This window comes from Aedes albopictus, chromosome 2 (assembly GCF_035046485.1).
Source record: "Aedes albopictus strain Foshan chromosome 2, AalbF5, whole genome shotgun sequence".
Taxonomy (NCBI): domain Eukaryota; kingdom Metazoa; phylum Arthropoda; class Insecta; order Diptera; family Culicidae; genus Aedes; species Aedes albopictus.
The window spans coordinates 37,400,216-37,419,036 of NC_085137.1; the positions used below are offsets into that span (position 1 = coordinate 37,400,216).

The 18,821-nt window shown below is 39.1% G+C and overlaps 1 protein-coding gene across 1 annotated transcript; it reads left to right on the plus strand.

Annotated features, from left to right (window-relative positions):
• The first annotated feature begins 13,023 nt into the window (after positions 1–13,023).
• LOC109410847 (72 kDa type IV collagenase-like) lies at positions 13,024–15,835 on the plus strand. The gene is made up of 4 exons (XM_062854809.1): positions 13,024–13,353; positions 13,412–14,056; positions 14,119–14,314; positions 14,370–15,835. The coding sequence occupies exons 1-4, from the start codon at positions 13,102–13,104 to the stop codon at positions 14,765–14,767; spliced, it is 1,491 nt and encodes a 496-aa protein (XP_062710793.1). The 5' UTR covers positions 13,024–13,101; the 3' UTR covers positions 14,768–15,835.
• The last annotated feature ends 2,986 nt before the right edge of the window (positions 15,836–18,821 follow it).

Consider the following 18,821-nt stretch of genomic DNA (forward strand, 5'->3'; position numbering starts at 1 on the left):
AAAAACTTGTTCTGGATAAATAAGCATTTTTTTTAATCACAAAATGTATGGGAATTCGAGATTAGTTTGAAGTTATAACAAAATTGTATATTTTCCTGAAAAAAATGTAGTTTTCTGAATTTTTTGTAGTTCTTTGGCTACATTTATATCTATATCGTGCTAAAAACTTGTTCTGGATAAATAAGCATTTTTTTTAATCACAAAATGTATGGGAATTCGAGATTAGTTTGAAGTTATAACAAAATTGTATATTTCTCCTGAAAAATTCGTAGTTTTCTGAATTTTTTGTAGTTCTTTGGCCAGATTTATATCGATAATGATCAAGTTTGCAAGTTTTCTGGATACAAATGAAAATATTTTAAAATCATGAAATGTCTAATATTTTGAGATCAATGAGATGTTATAACAAAATTGTATATTTTTCCTGAAAAATTCGTAGTTTTCTGAGTTTTTTGTAGTTCTTCTGCCAGATTTATATCAATAATGTTCTGCAAACTTGTTCTGGATAAAAACGCAAGTATTTCAAAATCATCAAATGTATGGGAATAAGAGATTAGTTTGAAGTTATTTCAAAATTGTATATTTTCCTGAAAAAATTGTAGTTTTCTGAATTTTTTGTAGTTCTTTGGCTACATTTATATCAATATCGTTCTGCAAACTTGTTCTGGATAAATACGCATTTTTTTTAAATCATAAAATGTATGGGAATTCGACATTAGTTTGAAGTTATATCAAAATTGTATATTTCTCCTGAAAAATTCGTAGTTTTCTGATTTTTTTTTGTTGTTCTTTGGCCAGATTTATATCAATAATTTTCTGCAAATTTGTTCTGGATACAAACGCAAATATTTTAAAATCATAAAATGTCCAAGATTTTGATATCAATAACACGTTATAACAAAATTGTATATTTTTCCTGAAAAATTCGTAGTTTTCTGAATTTTTTGTAGTTCTTTGGTCAGATTTATATCAATATGGTTCTGCAAACTTGTTCTAGATAAATACGCCAATATTTTAAAATCATAAAATGTATGGGAATTCGAGAATTGTTTGAAGTTATAACAAAATTGTATATTTTTCCTGAAAAAATCGTAGTTTTCTGATTTTTTTTGTAGTTTTTTGAAGAGAAAAATATCAACAATGTTCTGAGTATTTCTTCCTTAAGTATATGCGCACATTTTAAAATAAAAAAATACGTTGGTCATCGCGACAAATTTAAAGTTACAAAAGAAAATATGGTTTTATCTGTATTGTACGTAGTTTTGTGAATATATTCACTTTGAGTGCTTTGTGTGATAAATAATCACTTAAATCACATGGATAGCTTTATTACACTCGTGTGGGCTATTCACCATCAAAAAATCATGTGGTCATCGCGATAAATTTAAAGTTCTGCGTGAACATAAAAATCTTACGAAATTTATAACGACTTGCTCCGGGTTTTTAGTACTAGAAATTAGAATTTTGATCAGATAAAAATTTCAAAACATGTATAGTCATCCAGAGATCCTAAAAAATTCATTGCTAAAAAAATTTTTGAAATCGGACTTGTAACGGCCGAGATATAGAAGGTTGAAATTAGCGTTCCAACTTTTTTCGAGGCATAGACGTTCGTGTAAGTGAAAAATAGCATCGACGCAGGAGTGTTAATAAATTTCTGAGGGATCCTTGAAGAATTTTTTGAAGAAATTCTTGGAAGAACTAGTGGAGAAATCTCTGCAGCAATGGTTTGTTTATTCAGTTTCTAAAGAGATTGGCACACAAAAATCCCTAAACAACTACATGAAAAAATTGCACAAGGAAAATGAATGTTTGAAACAATCTTTCAAATAATACGTGGAAGAACTGAAGATTCCTAATCAATTATTCACAGAAGAATTTCTTGAAAAATTCCACAGAAAAAGAATTTATTGGAAAAAAAAATCTGAAAGAATCCCCACAGAAAGGTCCGAAAAAATCCAAAGAAATCCCTCCAGGAATACCAAAGGAGCTATTAGAGAAACCCTTGGAGGAACTTACAAAGTATCTCTTAAAACTTCGCCATAGGAATTTAAAGATAAATAACCAAGAAAATCCTGGAGAACTTCTAAAAAAAATCAAGCAGTAATTTCTGAAAAAGCTGCTGGAATAAAATCTAATTTCTAAAGGTGAGCCTCAGAGCACTTTCTGATTGATTTGTTTTTATTTAAGAGACTTTCAGCGCTTGGCTGGTTCGTCTCTGCACTTTCTGAAAGAATCTCCGAAAAAAGCTCCAAAATTGCGTCTTTTGAAAGAACGTTTAAATGAATTCCTGCAGAAACCCCTAGAGACATTTCTAAAAGAATTTCTTGAGAATTTTCAAAGAAATGCAGTAGAAAAACTTCTGGAAAAATCCTGATAACATTGCTTTAAAAATATTTGAGAAAAAATACTTGTCTTGCAGGGTTCAAAAAGGGATTGTTTCAAGGCTTGTTCCAAGAAATAGTTCAAGAATTCCTCCCATGATTCCTTCAATTTTTTTCCCCAGAAATTTTCCGATTACTTTAAACGTTCTTCTGTGAATTTCATAAGACATTCCTCCGGGAATTTCTCCTGGGATATCTACAGAGGTTCCGCTGGTGATTATTCCAGAGTTTTTTTTTTCGACAGTTCCTTCAGGAGTTTCACCAGGGTATCTTTCAGGTATTTCTGCAGGTTATCCTTGAAATATCTCTTCCAGGGATTTCTCCATATATTTCGTCAAGAATTCTGCTAGACATTGCTTCAATTATTTGAGCTTAAATTATTCGAACTATATCTCTGGGATTTTCTTCCAGAATTTTATCAAAGATAATTCAAAAATTAATCCAGGAAATGCTTAAACATTTTGTTCAAAAAAATCTTCAAGAGTCCATCCAAGGATTTCCTCAATAGTTCGTTCAGAAATTAATGAAGGCATGAATACCTTCAGATTTTTTTCTAGGAATTACTACAGAAATTCTTCCAGGAATTCGTTAAGAAAGCTCCCAGCTAACATCCAATCGTATATGATGTAGAATAGGATGCTTAAGTGGAGGCCATATACATACTCTCATTTAACCGCGTGCAGAGTGTAGGCATATCGTCTCAACTTTAGCATCTTATTCAGCATCATATGCGATCGCATGTTGGCTGGGCTCTCGTGGGATACCCTGAGGAATTCCTCAAGGGATTGCTTCTAGGATTCGTCATGGGGTTTCTTCACGAATTCCTCCAAGAATCCCTTCTGTGACTCTTTCGGGAACAACTCCAAGGATTATTTTGAAAATCCCCCCAGGGATAATTCCAGGAACTCTTTCGGATTTGTTCTGGAATTCTTTTAGGAACTCCTCGAGCAATTGTTTAGGGATAACTTAAGCAATTCCTCTTGGGTTTGCATCCGGGATACCTTATGGGGTTTCTCCAAGAATTTCTCCAGGAATTTCTCCAGGAGTATCTCCACGAATTCACCTTAGGGTTCTTTCAGGATTTCTTCAACATTTTATCAGCATTTCCTCCTGGGATTCCTCCAGAAGTTATTCAGGGATTCCTCCAGGAATTCCATCGGAGATTTCTCTAGAAATAAGTCATTCCTCAAGGATTTTTTGCAGGAATACCTCCAAAAATTCCGCCAGGGATTCTTCCAGGAATAACTTCTGGAATTGCTTCAGTGATTCTTCAAGGAATTCGTCCCAGGATTCGTCTATCAGGAACACCTCCATGGATTTCTTTAGAGATTCCTCTAGGGATGCTTCCAGGGATTACTCCAAGAATTCCTCTAGGGATTCTTCCAGAAATTTATGCATGGATTTCTTCAGGAATTCCTCTAGAGATTCCTCTGGGAAATCTTCTGGGGATAGCTCTAGGGATTCCTCCAGAAATTTCACCAAGAATAACTTCAGACGTTTCTCCAGAAACTCCTCGAGAAACTTCTTCCGCTATTTCTTCAGGAAATCCTCCAGGGATTCCTTCCGAAGTTACCCCGAGGAATCCCTCCACCCCAGAGATACCTCCATGAGCTCCTCCAAGAATTCCTCTAGGGAGGTATTCCTTCTGGGATTCCTTCAGGAATTTGGCCAGGAGTTCTTCTGGGAGTTCTTTCAGGAATTCTTCCAGGGATATCACCCAGAATGCCCTTAGGTCTTCTTCCAGAGACTCCTCCAGGAATTCCTCGAAGAATTTTTCAAGGAATTGCCCAGGAATTTCCCCAGGAATCCTTCCAGGAATTCCTCCAGTAAATCCTACAGCTATTCTTCCTGTGATTTTTCCAGAAATCCTCCACGGATGCTTTCATGATTTTTTTCCAAGAATTCCTCCAGGAATTTATCTAAGAATTTCTCCAGGGACTATGGATTCATCTAGGATTTTCTCTAAGCATTGGTCCTCCAGGCATTCCTTTAGAAAATCCTCCAGGAGTTGCTTCAAGAATTCTTCAAGGAATTCCTTCCAGGGATTGCTGCAGGAAACTTTCAGGAAATGCCTCTAGGGATCCCTCTAGAATTTCCTTCAGGGGTTTCTCCAAGGATTCCTCCAGGGTGTCCTCCAGAGACTTCACCAGGAGTTTGTCCAGAAGTTTCTTCCAGGCTTTCTTAGGATTTCCTCCAGGAATTTCTCTATAAATTCCTCCAAGAATTGCTTCAAGGATCGTTCAAGAGATTTCTCCAGAAATCCGCCAAATTTATCCAGGAATTCTTCTAGAAATTCATCCAGATATTCCTCTAGGAACTCCTCCAGGGATTCCTCCAGAGATTTTTCCATAGATTGCTCCAGAAATTCCTCCAAGGGTTCTTCCAGGTATTGTTCAAGGAATTCCTCCAGGAATTTCTCAAGGGATTTCTTTATTTCCATAGGAGGAATCCCTGGCCTCTAGGAATTCTTCCAGGAATTCCAACAGTGATTCCTGCAAGGATTTCTCCAGGGATTCCTCCCAGAATTCCTCTAGGGATTCCTCCAGGAACTCCATCCGAAATTTCTCTAGGAATTCCTCCAGAAATGGCTCTAGGAATTCCTTCAGTAATTCCTCAATAGATTGCTTCGGAAATTCCTCCACTGCCGTAATTCTGCAAAGTGACGTAAGCGACATTGATAGTTTTGGCCCATTTTTTGGTTATTATGCATAAAACTCCTGCTTATCCTTTAAGTTTCTTTCCATAGATGATAGATTACGACTAGATCTTGCATTCTAATACAGCGGGCATAATACAGTATTATTTTTACACCAGATATTATATATCATATACCAAAAAATATCGACATTTTGAATGGCGCTTACGTCACTTTGCAGAATTACGGCAGTCCAGGGGTTCCACCCAGAATTCATCTGAGGATTCCACCAGGAATTTCTCCATGAATTCTTTCAGAACTTTTTTTCCATTGATTGTTGCAGGAATTTATCCAGGGATTTTTCCAGCAACTTCTCCAGGAATATCTTCAGTTAAACTTTCAGAAATACCTCCAGCGTTTTATCCAAGGACTCTTCCAGGAATACCGCCAGGAATTTGTCCCGAAGTTCTTCCAGACATTCCTCAGGATTTCCTGCAGTTTCACCAGATATTGCTTCAGGGATTTCTTCAGGATATTCTCCAGGGATTTTTTCAAGAATTTCTCTAGAAATTCCTCCAGAAATCTCTCTAGGGACCCCTCTAGAAATTCCTCATGAGGTTTTTAGATTTCTCCAAAAATTCCTCCCAGAATTATTTAAAGATTCCTCCAGCAATTTCTTCAGAAATTTCTACAGGAATTCCCTCAGGAATTCTTCCAGGGATTTCTCCAAGAATACTTCCATATACTTTCAGAGACACCTTTCTTTCAGAGTTTCCTCCAAGCATTCCTGCAGGTATTTCTCAATGGATTTCTCCAGAGTTTGTTCCAGGAATGACTTAAGGAATTTCTTTAGTGATTCCTTCAGAACTTCTTCTCGGGATCTCTTCAAAAATTTATTCAAGATTGCCTACAAACATTTTATTCCGAGAACGCAGACAAGAAATTCTCCAGGATTACCTGAAGATTACTTTAAATTACTTCAAGGATTCTTAGAGGAAGGTTCCTGAATTGGCCTAGTGGTTAAGGCTTTGGATCGCCAATCCGGAGACGACGGGTTCTCGATTCCCGTTCCGGTCGGGAGAATTTTCTCAACTTTTTGGGCATAGTGTTGTATTGTACGTGCCACACAATGTACAAATTCATGCCATGGCAGGTAAAGGGAGCCCTTCAATTATTAACTGTGGAAGTGCTCCAAGAACGCTAAGCTGAAGAGAGGCAGGCCAAGTTCCAATGCAAACGTCCCGCCATAAAGAAGAAGAATTTCAAGAGGAATTCCTCCAGCGATTTAGACTGGAATTCTTCATATATTTTAGAGAGGCGCATACTGTAGGCAATCTCCAAGAAATCATCCAGAATTTTTTCTCGGATTCATGAATTCCTTCAAGAAATCTCTCCTGAATATTGAGATTATTTGTGCTACGGAAACGGCTAAGCAGTCTCGAGGAAATCAAACGATACTATTTGATAAAAAAAAAAGAAAAAAAAGGGTAAAATCAAATAGTATTGTTTGATTTCCTCGAGACAGCTTAGCCGTTTCCGTAGCATAACTATCTCATACAATCGAACCTTCCCAATTCATGAGATTATTTATTTCTCCAAGAAGTACTTCAAGAAGTTATCCATTGATTTTATTTTTGAGACTCCTCCAGTGATTTCCCTAGGAGTTTTTCCATGAATATTTTAAGGGTGTTTCTCAAGAAAGTCCCACAGGAATTCTTAAAAAAAAGTCAAGGGACTTCTTTACAAATAATTCCCCCGGGATTACCTCAAAGGATCTCCCCAACGATTCTTTCAGTTATTATCCTAGGATTCCTTCAGGAATTTCACCAGGGATCTCCTTATAAGATTTGTGTTATGCAGAAGTCACTGTAACTTATTTTCAACAAATAAGTACTTACATGCCAAAAGCGCTTTCAGACATACTTAAAGGACATCCTTCAGGACCTCACCCAGGGATTTTTTTTCTCCCAGGGTTTGCTTTCGGAATTTCTATAGGAAATGCGCCAGGAATTTCTCTATGAATTTCTTCTTAAATTTATCCAGCTCACCTTCATTCGTCTATAAATAAGAAACGATTGAGTTGACGGAAAGTTGTCAAGTCGGCTTCGTCGAAGGTCTGTCGATGGCTGCCTTGACCTCGTCCAGCATTGGAGGTTCCACAGCTTGTCCGTCGTCGTCGATTCGAATTCTGTCTGTCGCTCTTCCATTCCCACCGTTCAACAACTCCACGAAGTGCTCTCTCCACCTGGCAGCCACCATTGTTTTGTCTGTCAGCAAGTTTCCTACCTGTTGTTCTCCGCACACCATTGACAGTTTTGTAAAACCCCCGCATATCATTCTGCTCCACGGTTGACAAGGTTGATGAACGAGCTCGAATCTTATTACCAACGAGGTAGTGATTTGAGTCGATGTTGGGAGCCCTAAAAGTTCTAACATCAATGAAGTCCGAGAAGTGTCGGCTATCTACCAGCACATGGTCGATCTGGTTGCAAACTTCGCCATTTGGGTGTCTCCAGGTGTGCTTGTGGATATTCTTGTGTGCAAAGTAGGTGCCACTAATGGCCATCCTCCTAGCAACCGCAAAGTTAACTCTCCGTACCAAAGGCCATGCACCCCCCCCCCTCCCCTGGCCGACAGATTTTTTTTAAATTCGAGCCAACTCAAAGCTTATCAACAATTCAAGAGTTCCAGAAAAAACTTTTCTCTAGACTGTTCTAATAATTGAGGTTTTTATCCACAATTATCAAACCTTTTTTTCTTGAGAATCGCAGGAAATTTCTCCAAGAGATCTACTTCAATCTTATCATAGAATTTAACCAAATAACAAGCTTGGTTGAATGGTTAAATTTTGTGATGTTTATTCATGGAATACAAAAACAACATGCCAGGTTTCCGGTAGGGAAAAATAAGGACTTTGGTGAATTATCTGCTGCTATAGAGTGCAGTTATGTGTTACTGCTAGTGCTACACGAATTTTCACTTGTATTCAATTCAAACAAACGTCATGCTAAGAGAATAATAGGTACCTGGGATTTCTTTACAAATTCTTTCAAGGACATCTCCAGAAATTCCTTTAGGCATTTATTCAGGAACTTATCCAAGGATTATTTCAGAAATTCATCAAGGGACATGTCCAGCAGTTGCTCTTTCTTGAATTCTTTCTTGGACATCTTGCAGGGTTCAAATAGTGTTTTTTTCAGGGTTTGTTATAAGAAATGCTTCAAGAATCTATCCCACGATTCCTTCAGTTCTTTTACAGATACTTCTGCAAGGATACATCGATGAATTCCTTCAAGAATTTTCCATAGCTTCCTTTAGTGATTCTAGCATGGATAGCTCCAGAGAGTTTTTCAAGAATTCTTGTATGGGTTTCACCAGACATTCCTCCGGGAATTTTTCTTGGGATATCTTTAGAAGTTCCTCCAGTGATTGTTCCAGTGCTTTTTCGATGATTCCTCCAGGAATCTCCAGGAGTTTCTTAAATTATTGTACAAAATATTTTTTTGGGAGTCCATTCAAAGATTCCAACAATAATTCGTCCAAAAATTATTGCAGACATGGATGCCTTCATATTTTTTCCCACAGAAATTCTTCCAGGAATTTGTTAAGAAAGCTTTCCTGGGATTTCCTAAGCAATTCATCATGGGAGTGCTTCCGGGATACCTCCAGGTTTTCCTTCAAGCATTCCTCCAAGGATTCACCCGGGAATATCTTCTGTGTTTCTTTCAGAAACAACTCCAGGAATTATTTTAAAAGAATCCTCCAAGGGTTCCCCCAGGAACACTTTTTAGAATTCCTTCAGGAGTTCTTCTTGGAATTCTTTCAGGAACTCCTCCAAAAAATAATCCAATACTTCCTTCAGGAACTGTTTAGGAATTCCCCAGGGGTTCCTTCAGGAACTGCTACAAGGATTTCCCAAGGAGTTCTTCCACGAACTCTTCTTATAATTCCTTCAGGGTTTCTCCATTTATTCCATCTGCAATTTCTTCAGACATTTTTACTGTGATTTCTCCATGAATTTCTTAAGAGATTCCTCTAAGAATTATTCCAGGGATCCTCTGAGAATTGTTGCAGTGATTCCCCTAAAAATTCATCCAAGGATTAATTAAGAAATGCGTATAGAGATTTTTCCAGAAATTCCTCCAGGAATTCTTCTAGAGATTCCTCCAGGAGTATTTCTAGAGATTCCTCCCCTAATATCTACGGGTATTCTTCTAGGATATCCTCCAGGAATTCCTCCAAGAATTTCTGCAGGGTTTAACTCGGGACTTCCTTCTGTGATTCTTTCTGGAACAACTTATTTTATACATCCTCCAAAGATTCTCACACGAACTCTCTTTAGGGTTCCTCCAGCAATTCCTCTTTGTATTTTATAAGGAATTTTTCTAGGAATTGATTCAGTACATCCTCCAGGAACTGCTTGGGGATTCCTTTGGGAATTTCTTCCAGGTTTCCTTCTGGAGTTTCTTCAGAAACTCTTCTAAGGATTCCTCCCAAATTCGTTCATCTGCGATTTCTTAAGGAATTATTTCTGGTATTCCTATACGAATTCCCTAAGAGATTCATCCACAAATTTCTTCAGGAATTCCTCTAGGAATTACTCCAGGAAATCCTTCAGGGATTTCTTCAGAAATTATTCCAGGATTTTTTCTAGGAATACCTTCTGAAATTTTTCCAAAAATTCCGCCAAGAAATCTTCCAGTATTCCCCCTCCAGGAATTGCTACAAGCATTCCTCCAGGATTTTCACTAAAAAGTCCTCCAGGAACTTTTTTAGTGATTTTTCCAGGGATTTCTTCAGAAATTCGTTCGAGGATTTCTCCAGGTATTCCTCCAGAGATTTCTCTAGAAATCTCTCCGGGAATTTCTCATGCGATTTTTTCAGAAATTTCTCCCAGAGCTCCACTAGAGATTCCCCCAGAAATTCATTTGGAAATTGTTGAAGGAATTCATACAGAGAATCCTCTTAGAATTCTCTCAAGGATTCCGCCAGCAATTCCCAAAGGAGAACCTCTAGCAATTCCTCCAGGATTTTATTTCGGAATTTCTCCAAGAACTATTCCAGGGAATTCTTCAGGAATTACCCCTAGAATTTCTTCAGGAATTCCTCCAGCAACTTCTAGGAATTACCCCAGGAATTTCTGCAGGAATTTCTCTAAGAATTGCTCCTGGACATCTTGCAGAAATTGTGTCAGCAAATCCTTTAGGTATTTCTCCAGAAATTTCTCCCGAGATAAGGGAAATCCTCCAGAGACTTCTTCATGGAATCTCTTCAGGAAATTCTTTGAAGATTCCTCCAGGAAATCCTCCAGAAGTTTCTCCAAGGATTCTTCCAGGAAATCCCCTAGGGATTTTTTCAGAAATTCTTCTAGAATATTCTCAGGAATTTTTCAGGGATTCCTCCAGGAATTACACCAGAAATTAATCAAGGATCTCCATCATAAATTATGTCAGCAATTCATCCAGGAGTAACTACAGGAAATCCTTCAGGGATTGCTTCAGAAATTCTTCCAGGACTTTTTCTTGGAATACCTTCTGGAATTTTTCCAGAAATTCCACCAATAAATCTTCCAGTTTTCCCTCCAGGAATCGCTACAGATATTTCTCTAGGAAATCCACTAAAAACTCGCCCAGGAACTTCTTCAGGGATTTTTCCAGGGAATTCTCCAGGAATTCCTCCAGAGATTTCTCTTGAAATTCTTCCGTGAATTTCTCAGGGGATTTTTTCAGAAACTTCTCCTAGAGCTCCTCTATAGATTCCCCCAGAAATTAATGCAGAAGTTATTGAAGGAATTCCCCCAGAGATTCCTTCAATGATTTCTCCAGCAATTCCCAAAGGAGAACCTCCAGCAATTCCTCCAGGATTTTGTCCATGAATATCTCCAAGAACTATTCCAAGAAATTCTTCAGGAATTACCCCAATAATTTCTTCAATAATTCCTCCAGCAATTTCTCTAAGAATTGATCCAGGAATAGCTCCTGGACATTCTTCAGAAATTATGTCAGCAATTTCCCCAGGAATTTATCCAGAAACTCTTCTGGAGATTTTTTCAAAAATTCTTCCAGAAAATTCTCCAGGAATACCCTCAGGAAGTTTTGAGGGATTCCCCCAGGGACAAACTTCTTCTAGGATTCTCCCAGAGATTCCTTCAGGCATTCCTTCGAGGATTTATCCAAGAATTCCTCCAGAAATTCCGCTAGAAATTCCTCGAGGATTTTCTCAAGAAATTTTTACAGAAATAGAATAATAATAGAATAGAAATAGAAATCTCCCAGAATTTCCCTAGAAATTCATCCAGTAATTCTTCCGAGAATTTCTCTTGGAGATTCCTCCAGAAATTCCCAAAGAAATACCTCCAGTAATTCCTCCAGGATTTTATCCAGGAATAATCCCAGTTATTTCATCAGGAACTCCCCCAGGAATTTCTCTAGGAATTGCTCCTGGTCATCTTTCAGAAATTATGTCAGAAATTCATCTAGTCCAGGAATTTCTCCCGAGATGCCATCAGGAATTGCTTAAGGGATTCCTCCAGAGATTTCTCTTCAGGAAATTCTTTGAAGATTCCTTCAGGAAATCCTCCAGAAGTTTCTCCAAAGATTCTTCCAGGAAATCCTCTAGGGATTTCTTCAGAAATTCTTCAAGAATATTCTCCAGGAATTCCTTCAGGATTTTTCAGGGATTTCTCCAGGTATTCCACCAGGGATTCCTCCAGAGATTCCTCCAGGGATTTCTTCACAAATTTCTTCAATGATACCCCCAGGGATTGCTTCCAGAATTCCTTCGAGAATTTTTCCAGGAACTCCACCAGCAATTCCGCTAGACATTCCTCCAGGAATCTCTCAAGAGATTCTTTCAGAATATTCTGAATTTCTATTTAGAAAAATAACAGAAATAGAAACAGAAATCTCTCAGAATTCTTCTGGGGATTCCTCTAGATATTCATCCAGTAATTATTTCAAGTACTCCTCTAGAGATTCCTCCTGAAATTTCCACAGGAATATTACTAGGAACTCCTCCATTTATTCCTCCGGGATGTTATCTAGGAATTTTCCCAGGAACTTCTTCAGAAATACCTCCAGGAAATACCCCAGGAATTTCTTCCGGAATTCCTTCCGGAATACTCCTGGCATCCTTCAGGAATTATGCCAGCAATTCGTCCAGGAATTTTTACTGGAAATCCTCCTGGGAGAGATTCTTTCAGGAAATTCTCCAGGAATACTTTGAGGAAATTTTCAGGAATTCCTCCAGACATTCGTCCAGAGATTCCAGAAAACAATATTGTCAGAACATTGTACTGGATTGTCTTCAGATGTCTGAATCGCGAATCTGTGATGTTCGGGTTGGTGATAAATGCGACTAAAATAAAGTGCATGCCGGAAGGTAAAACTGAATGGGACAATGAATGATTGAGCAGCAAAGTAAGGATAGACGGGAATACTATAGAAGTAGTAAAGGGATACACTATCTACTGACAACAATGTGAGCTGTAAAATTCGAAGGTAAATCATAGGTGACGAGTGCATAGGATGTTCTTTGGCACTGTACAGGAGAACCCAGCATCCAGAAGGTGTCCAAACCTAGGATAATGCGATACGTTGGGGATATTGCTAAAATGCCATAAAACAACCCTACAAATTTGGTGTTTAGTGGAATCCGATAGTTTTTGAATGAATACTTTTGTAAAAGTTTATTCAAATCTGCCGCAGATTAAATGCTGAAGCGCGCGAACTTATTTCTGAGGCTAAGAAAGTCTGAGAAAACGTCCATATAATAACGAACAAGAGACCTTGCTTAGCTCAGATCAGATAAGTAACACGCAAACCATATCATGCTAAAGGCGTCTCTGCTCGATTCTCATTTGCGTCAGTGCAATGTCCATCGCATTTCTGAGATGACTTCATATCTGCATCTATGTTAAACGAATGCTGTATCCGAATTTTAGCCAAAAAAGGCAATCGTTAAGCAACAAGCATTTGGAATTTCCGTTCCAGATTGTTCTTCTTTAATGCAACAACGTGTGATAAGCTCAGTCGCCTTCGAAAAGTAGACTAATTCACATTGACGTTATTAGCCCTCCTAAAAATGACTGCCAAACAAAGTGATATCCACAATGCATGGCGTTGGTGTTTAATTGTGGTGTTATTAGTAATTATTGGTGGAGAAATTCTGCACTGTGAAGCATCTTTTATCTTTCCTGATGATTGGGAAGAAATGAAATTGAAATTTGATTCAAAAATTCAGGAACCTAGTACAAGTGATACCAGTTTGGTTGACGCAAGTGTTGGTCCCGTTGTCCCTTTGGAAGAACCTGATATGTCCGAAGATAACGCAGAGGTATGTAGACATGCTGTCTTAATACATTCGTGATGAATAATCTTCCACCTTCAATCAGAAAATTCTTGATGAGATCGGTTTTAACTCTACTGCCGATGACACTGACGATATAGGACTACAGTTTTTCGCTGGTTCAAATACCAGGATATTGCGCTATCAACAGCAAAACGGACTGGAAGAAACAGGAGAGCTTGATCGAGAAACTAAAATATCGCTCCAAAGTCCCAAGTGTGGCATGAGCAACGTAGCTGCTCACGGAGAGGACTACAAGTGGAACTCATCATCTCTGACATATTACGTTAGAAATATTCCATGGGGAATCCCCACCTATACAGTTAAACAAATTTTACGCAATGCTTTCGACCAGTGGAGTAAGGTGACGAACCTTGAATTTGTAGAGTCTAATAACCCGGCAGCTGATATAGAGATTTTGTTTGGCGGACGAAAACATAATAAGAGAGCAGGCAAATGTAAAGATATTCTAGGAGACACCGCATTGGCACACGCGTATTACCCACAAACCGGAGCAATACACTTCAACACTAAATTCTTAACCGGAACCTCGGACAAAGATAAGTTCCTCACCAATGCAATGCATGAAATCGGTCATGCAATCGGACTGGATCATTCCGTCTCGAGAGCTTCACTAATGTATCCTACACTGGTGACACACTTTTCCGAAGTACCGCAGCAGGACGTTGAGGTATGTAGTATAGAATGCTTTACAGGGATAACAAGGCGATAAAAATTGGCGAATTATTTTAGAAAATTCAATTGAAGTATGGCAAACGCCAGAAATTGAAAACTACCGAGATTCCAACTTTCTGTGAGGTACCAAAGTACGATGCAGTGCTGTATCATCAGAACAAATTAGTCATAATAGCAGGGAAGTACTGCTACAAAAAGTTCAAGCCTGGATCTCAGCCAACTTTACTCAGCAAGATGTGGCCAGGTGCTCCTGGTAAAGCTAAATTAAAAATAATGCTTAACAGTTATTCAACACAATTTTATTCTAGGCACGGTGGACGCCGCAGAAACCATTGGCCTTCATATCTACTTATTCAAAGGTGATCAAGTGTGGGATTTCAAGGATGCCCGGTTACAAGTAGGTTATCCTCGAAAAATCCATGAAACATTCCCAGGATTGCCCAGGAATTTGGATGACGCAGTGTACGATAAACAAAAGTACCTTTATGCCTTCAAGAAGGATCATTACTGGAGATACAATACGGTGAACAAGAATGTCGATCGCTCAGACGACATAGACGACTACGGTGTGTCCGGACCGATCGATGCAGCACTCATTGATAATGATAAAAAAGACTGTTTTTTCTTCAAGGATAGGGTAAGATATATATACAATTTTGACACTCGTAATACGACACGATATGATTCTCGGATCTTTGACTGCTAGACGTAGACAATAAAACATGATGCTCCCACTCTGGTGTTTCTTTCTATGAGAAAAGCTCATGATACACAGCAATCTTGTGACATAACTTCCATTTAGTTGCACATCTGTCGCGTCCGCGTCGTAAAAGTAATGAATAACAAGCCACATGAAAACTGCGCCTATTCACTGAAGTTCTCAGGTACATTCACCTTACAAAAGAGAAAGAGAGAAAAACGCCCACAATAAAAAATAGGTACAAAATTGCTCTCACGCACAGCTTTGTGCGGGTGACCAGACTGCTGTGTAAGAGGCCACACCATTACTCAGTGCACACGCAGAGGCTTCAGAGGAAACAGTAACAGTTTCTTCAAAATCTATCGCACATTTTACACAATCTTGCGAACACAAAATATGGCGTTGTGCAGCATCTCCAGCAAAAGTCGCTAATGTAAAACGTCCAGATATGCCCAGCTTGTCATTTAAGAAAGAATTTACTCAAAGAGTGCTCTGATTGACTGAATTCGTTTTAAACATGACCAACAGCAAAAAATTTCTGAGAAGATTTGTTGAATAATGATCACATGAATAGAATGATGTTCGAAAAGATTTAGGGGGAATCCAAGAATGCTCCAGGGAATATTCAGAAGCGTTTCAAGCTGTTCCAATGTTTCAGGTGACATCAGGGATACATCCCTTGAAACCACCTAAACTTCCCGGGAACACCTCAGGAATGCCCCTGAAACTTATTGGGATCCCTTAGTAACTTCTCTGAAACGTCATGGAACGCCCAACAAACCTACTAAAACACCCTTGAGACCTCTGAAAGCCCCTCATGCCCCTTAAAACCCCTATAACGCTTTCGAAAGCATCCAAAACACTCCTGGAAACCCATGGACCATGAACCTGGAACACTCCTAGGACGCTCTGAAATAAGGCTACCTTAACCCTCTGAATCTCTCAGGAACACCCCTGGAACACACTTGAAACCCCTTCAAAACCCCTATAACGTTACAGAAGCCCTCTAGAACGCCTCCGGAACTTCCCTGGAACGCCCCTGAAACCCCTTGAAATGTACGATTGGGTAAAGTGGGAAAAATATCTGGCAGTCTGGCTAACAGTTTAGGTTATGCCAGTATTCAACAATTGGATCATCGATGGAAACTGAATGCTATGTTATTTTTTTTAATTGGCCGTTACAAATATTTATTTCACTTTTTGTCCCACCACTCTTTGGCTGGTCGAGAGGAGGAGAAAAAAAATAAAGCATTTAATCAGAAAAATATTTAAAACTCATCGGATTTGTTAAAGAATTTTTGGCAAGACCCGATATTTCGATGAATATTTATTTGCCCCCTCAAAATCCAGCCAGAAATGTTTGAAGGTGGGGGAGACAAAAAGTCAAAATTAAATTTGTATCGGCCTTCAATAACAATGAAAATGTTCAACATTTGGGTAGTGTTCAACAATTAATGAATCATCATGATTAACATAGTGCTTCTACGATAAGATAAATTTATGAAAAGAGAAGAAAAATCGTAAAATGATGCAGACTGGAATCGATCCACAAACGTCGGGATCACTTAGCTCATGTAAACGCTTGTGGATACACCCAAACCTCCATTTAGGTAATGAGTCGGGACCGCCTAAATAGATTTTTTACCTAAATGGATTCATTACCAAAATGGATTTCAAAGTTGCAAAGAAGTTTGAGAAGCGTAAGTGGCTAGCAGATACAAAGGGGAGTCGAGCAAGGATTTCAGATGTAAAGAGGGAAGAGATTTCAAGGTAGTATTAGGAGTGGGGGTCGGGAATGTTTCAGGTCACTCCAGGAGGTTTTAGAGGGCTGTTTGGAGGCGTCATAGGCTCTCAGGTGAACGTCAGACGCTTAAATGCGTTTCAAGATGTTTCAGGAGGTTTCGGAGCTTCACGATGATAACAGAGGGATTTTAGGGACGTTTTAAAACGTTTCATTGCGTTGCAAGACGTTTAAGAGGTGTTTTTTTGAAGGCTTCCGAAGTTCTCAGGCTAGTTTGACAGAGGTTTCAGAGACGCTTCAAAGCAAAGGCGTTTCAGGGGGTTTGAGAGAGGCTTTAGGGGGCTTCATAGGCTCTCCGGTGAGTTTCACGGAGGTTTCATGGGGGCTTGAGAGGCGTTTCAAACCGTTTCAAGGCGTTTCAATGCGTTTTAGGAGGTTTCCGGGGGGTTTAGGAGTGCTTCAGATGCTCGCATGTGAATTTCACGGAGGTTTCCTGGGGGGTTCTAAGATGTTTTAAAGTGTTGCAAGACTTTCAAGGCGTTTCAATGCGATTCAGGAGGTTTCAGAGGGGTTTCAACGGGCTTTCTAGACTCTCAGGTAAATGTCACAGAGGTTTAATGGGAGTTTAAGAGGCGTTTCGAAGCGTTTCAATGCGTTTCAATGCGTTTCAGGAGGTTTCCGGGGGTTTAGGAGGGCTTCAGTTTCTTGAGGGTTTCAGAGGTGTTTTAAAGCGTTTCAAGACGTTCAAGGCATTTCAGAGCGTTTCAGGAGATTTCAGACGGTTTACACGGCTTTTGAGGCTCGCAGATGAATTTTACGGATTTTAAATGGAAGTTTTAGATTCGTTTTATAGCGTTTTCTTCTTCTTCTTCGAGGTGATACACAAAATGTCACGCAAAACTCGACCTTTTCCAAACCCCCCCTCCCCCCGTATGTCACACTTTTTGTATGGGATCTCAATATTTATTGTATGGGTCATCACGTTTTGCAAAACCTCTCTCCCCCCTAAAAGCGTGACGTAATTTGTGTACGGCCCCTTCTTCTTCTTCTTTTTCTTCTTCTTCTTCTTCTTTAATATTCAACGTTCGCATTGGAACTTTGGCCTACCTCTCTTCAACAGTGTTCTTAGAGCACTTCCACAGTTATTAATTGAAGGGCTTTCTTTTCCTGCCATTGCATGAATTTGTACATTGTGTGGCAAGTACAATGATATACTATGCCCCCACCGTCTCCGGATTGGCGATCCATAGCCTTAAACACTAGGCGAACTGGAGAACCATAGCGTTTTAAGGCATTGCAATGCGTTTCAAGAAGTTTCAGAGGGGGTTTTAAGGGGCCTCAAAGGCTCTCGGGAGAGTTTGACGAAGATTTCATTGTAGTGTAAGAGCCGTTTCGAAGCGTTTAAAGACGTTCCAATGCGCTTCAGGAGGTTTCAGGGGGGCTTAAGGTGGTTTCAGAGTCTCGCAGGTTAATTTTACGTAGGTTTTATGGGGGTTAAAGATGCGTTTCAAAACAGGTATTATGTGGGTTTCAGAGACGTTTCAAAGCGTTTCAATGTGTTTCAGGGCCTTTGAGGGCGTTCCGGAGGTTTCCGAGGAGGGGGGGGGGGTTGTGGGTTAAAAGAGCTTGAGATGCTTGCAGGTGAATTTCACGGGGGTGTCATGGGGGTTTCAGAGGCATTTCAAAGCGTTGCAAGGCATTTCAATGCGTTTCATGACCGCCCAGGAGGTTTCAGATGGGTTTTAAGGGGTTTCAGAAGCTTTCATGTGGATTAAACGGAGGTTTCATGGTGGTTGGGTTTCAGACGAGTTTCAATGCGTTTCAGGGCGTTTCAGGAGATTTCTTGGAGCTTCTCATCCCAAGTAACATTTTAGGTTTTGTTCGGCTCTATAAGAGATCTTCATGACCAATTTTATAAAACTTGCAATAACCTCTTTAAGAGCATCTTCCGGCTAAGTGGACCACTCTCAGAGAGGTTTTGCAAACCACATTAAGAGTAGCAATAAAACTGTTTTAAAACCCAGTTGAAAAATTTTTCATACTCAAAAATGTGTTATGATGATTGTTGTTGTTTTTTTTTTTCAACAAAAACTATGACAGCTCAAGATGCAGAGAAGTTTCTTCAATGGCACGTAAAGTTCAGGAGGATACATCATTCGTAAGTAGAAAGCGATCATTTCAAAGTAATGTTTTGATATTTATTGTGTTGGTAGGCTTATGCGCCTTCAATTTTACCGTGAACATTGGGGTTGCAGAAACATAAAATGAATTCGCTTCGAAAATGGTGAATATTATCATCTTGGAATGAATTAAATCAGT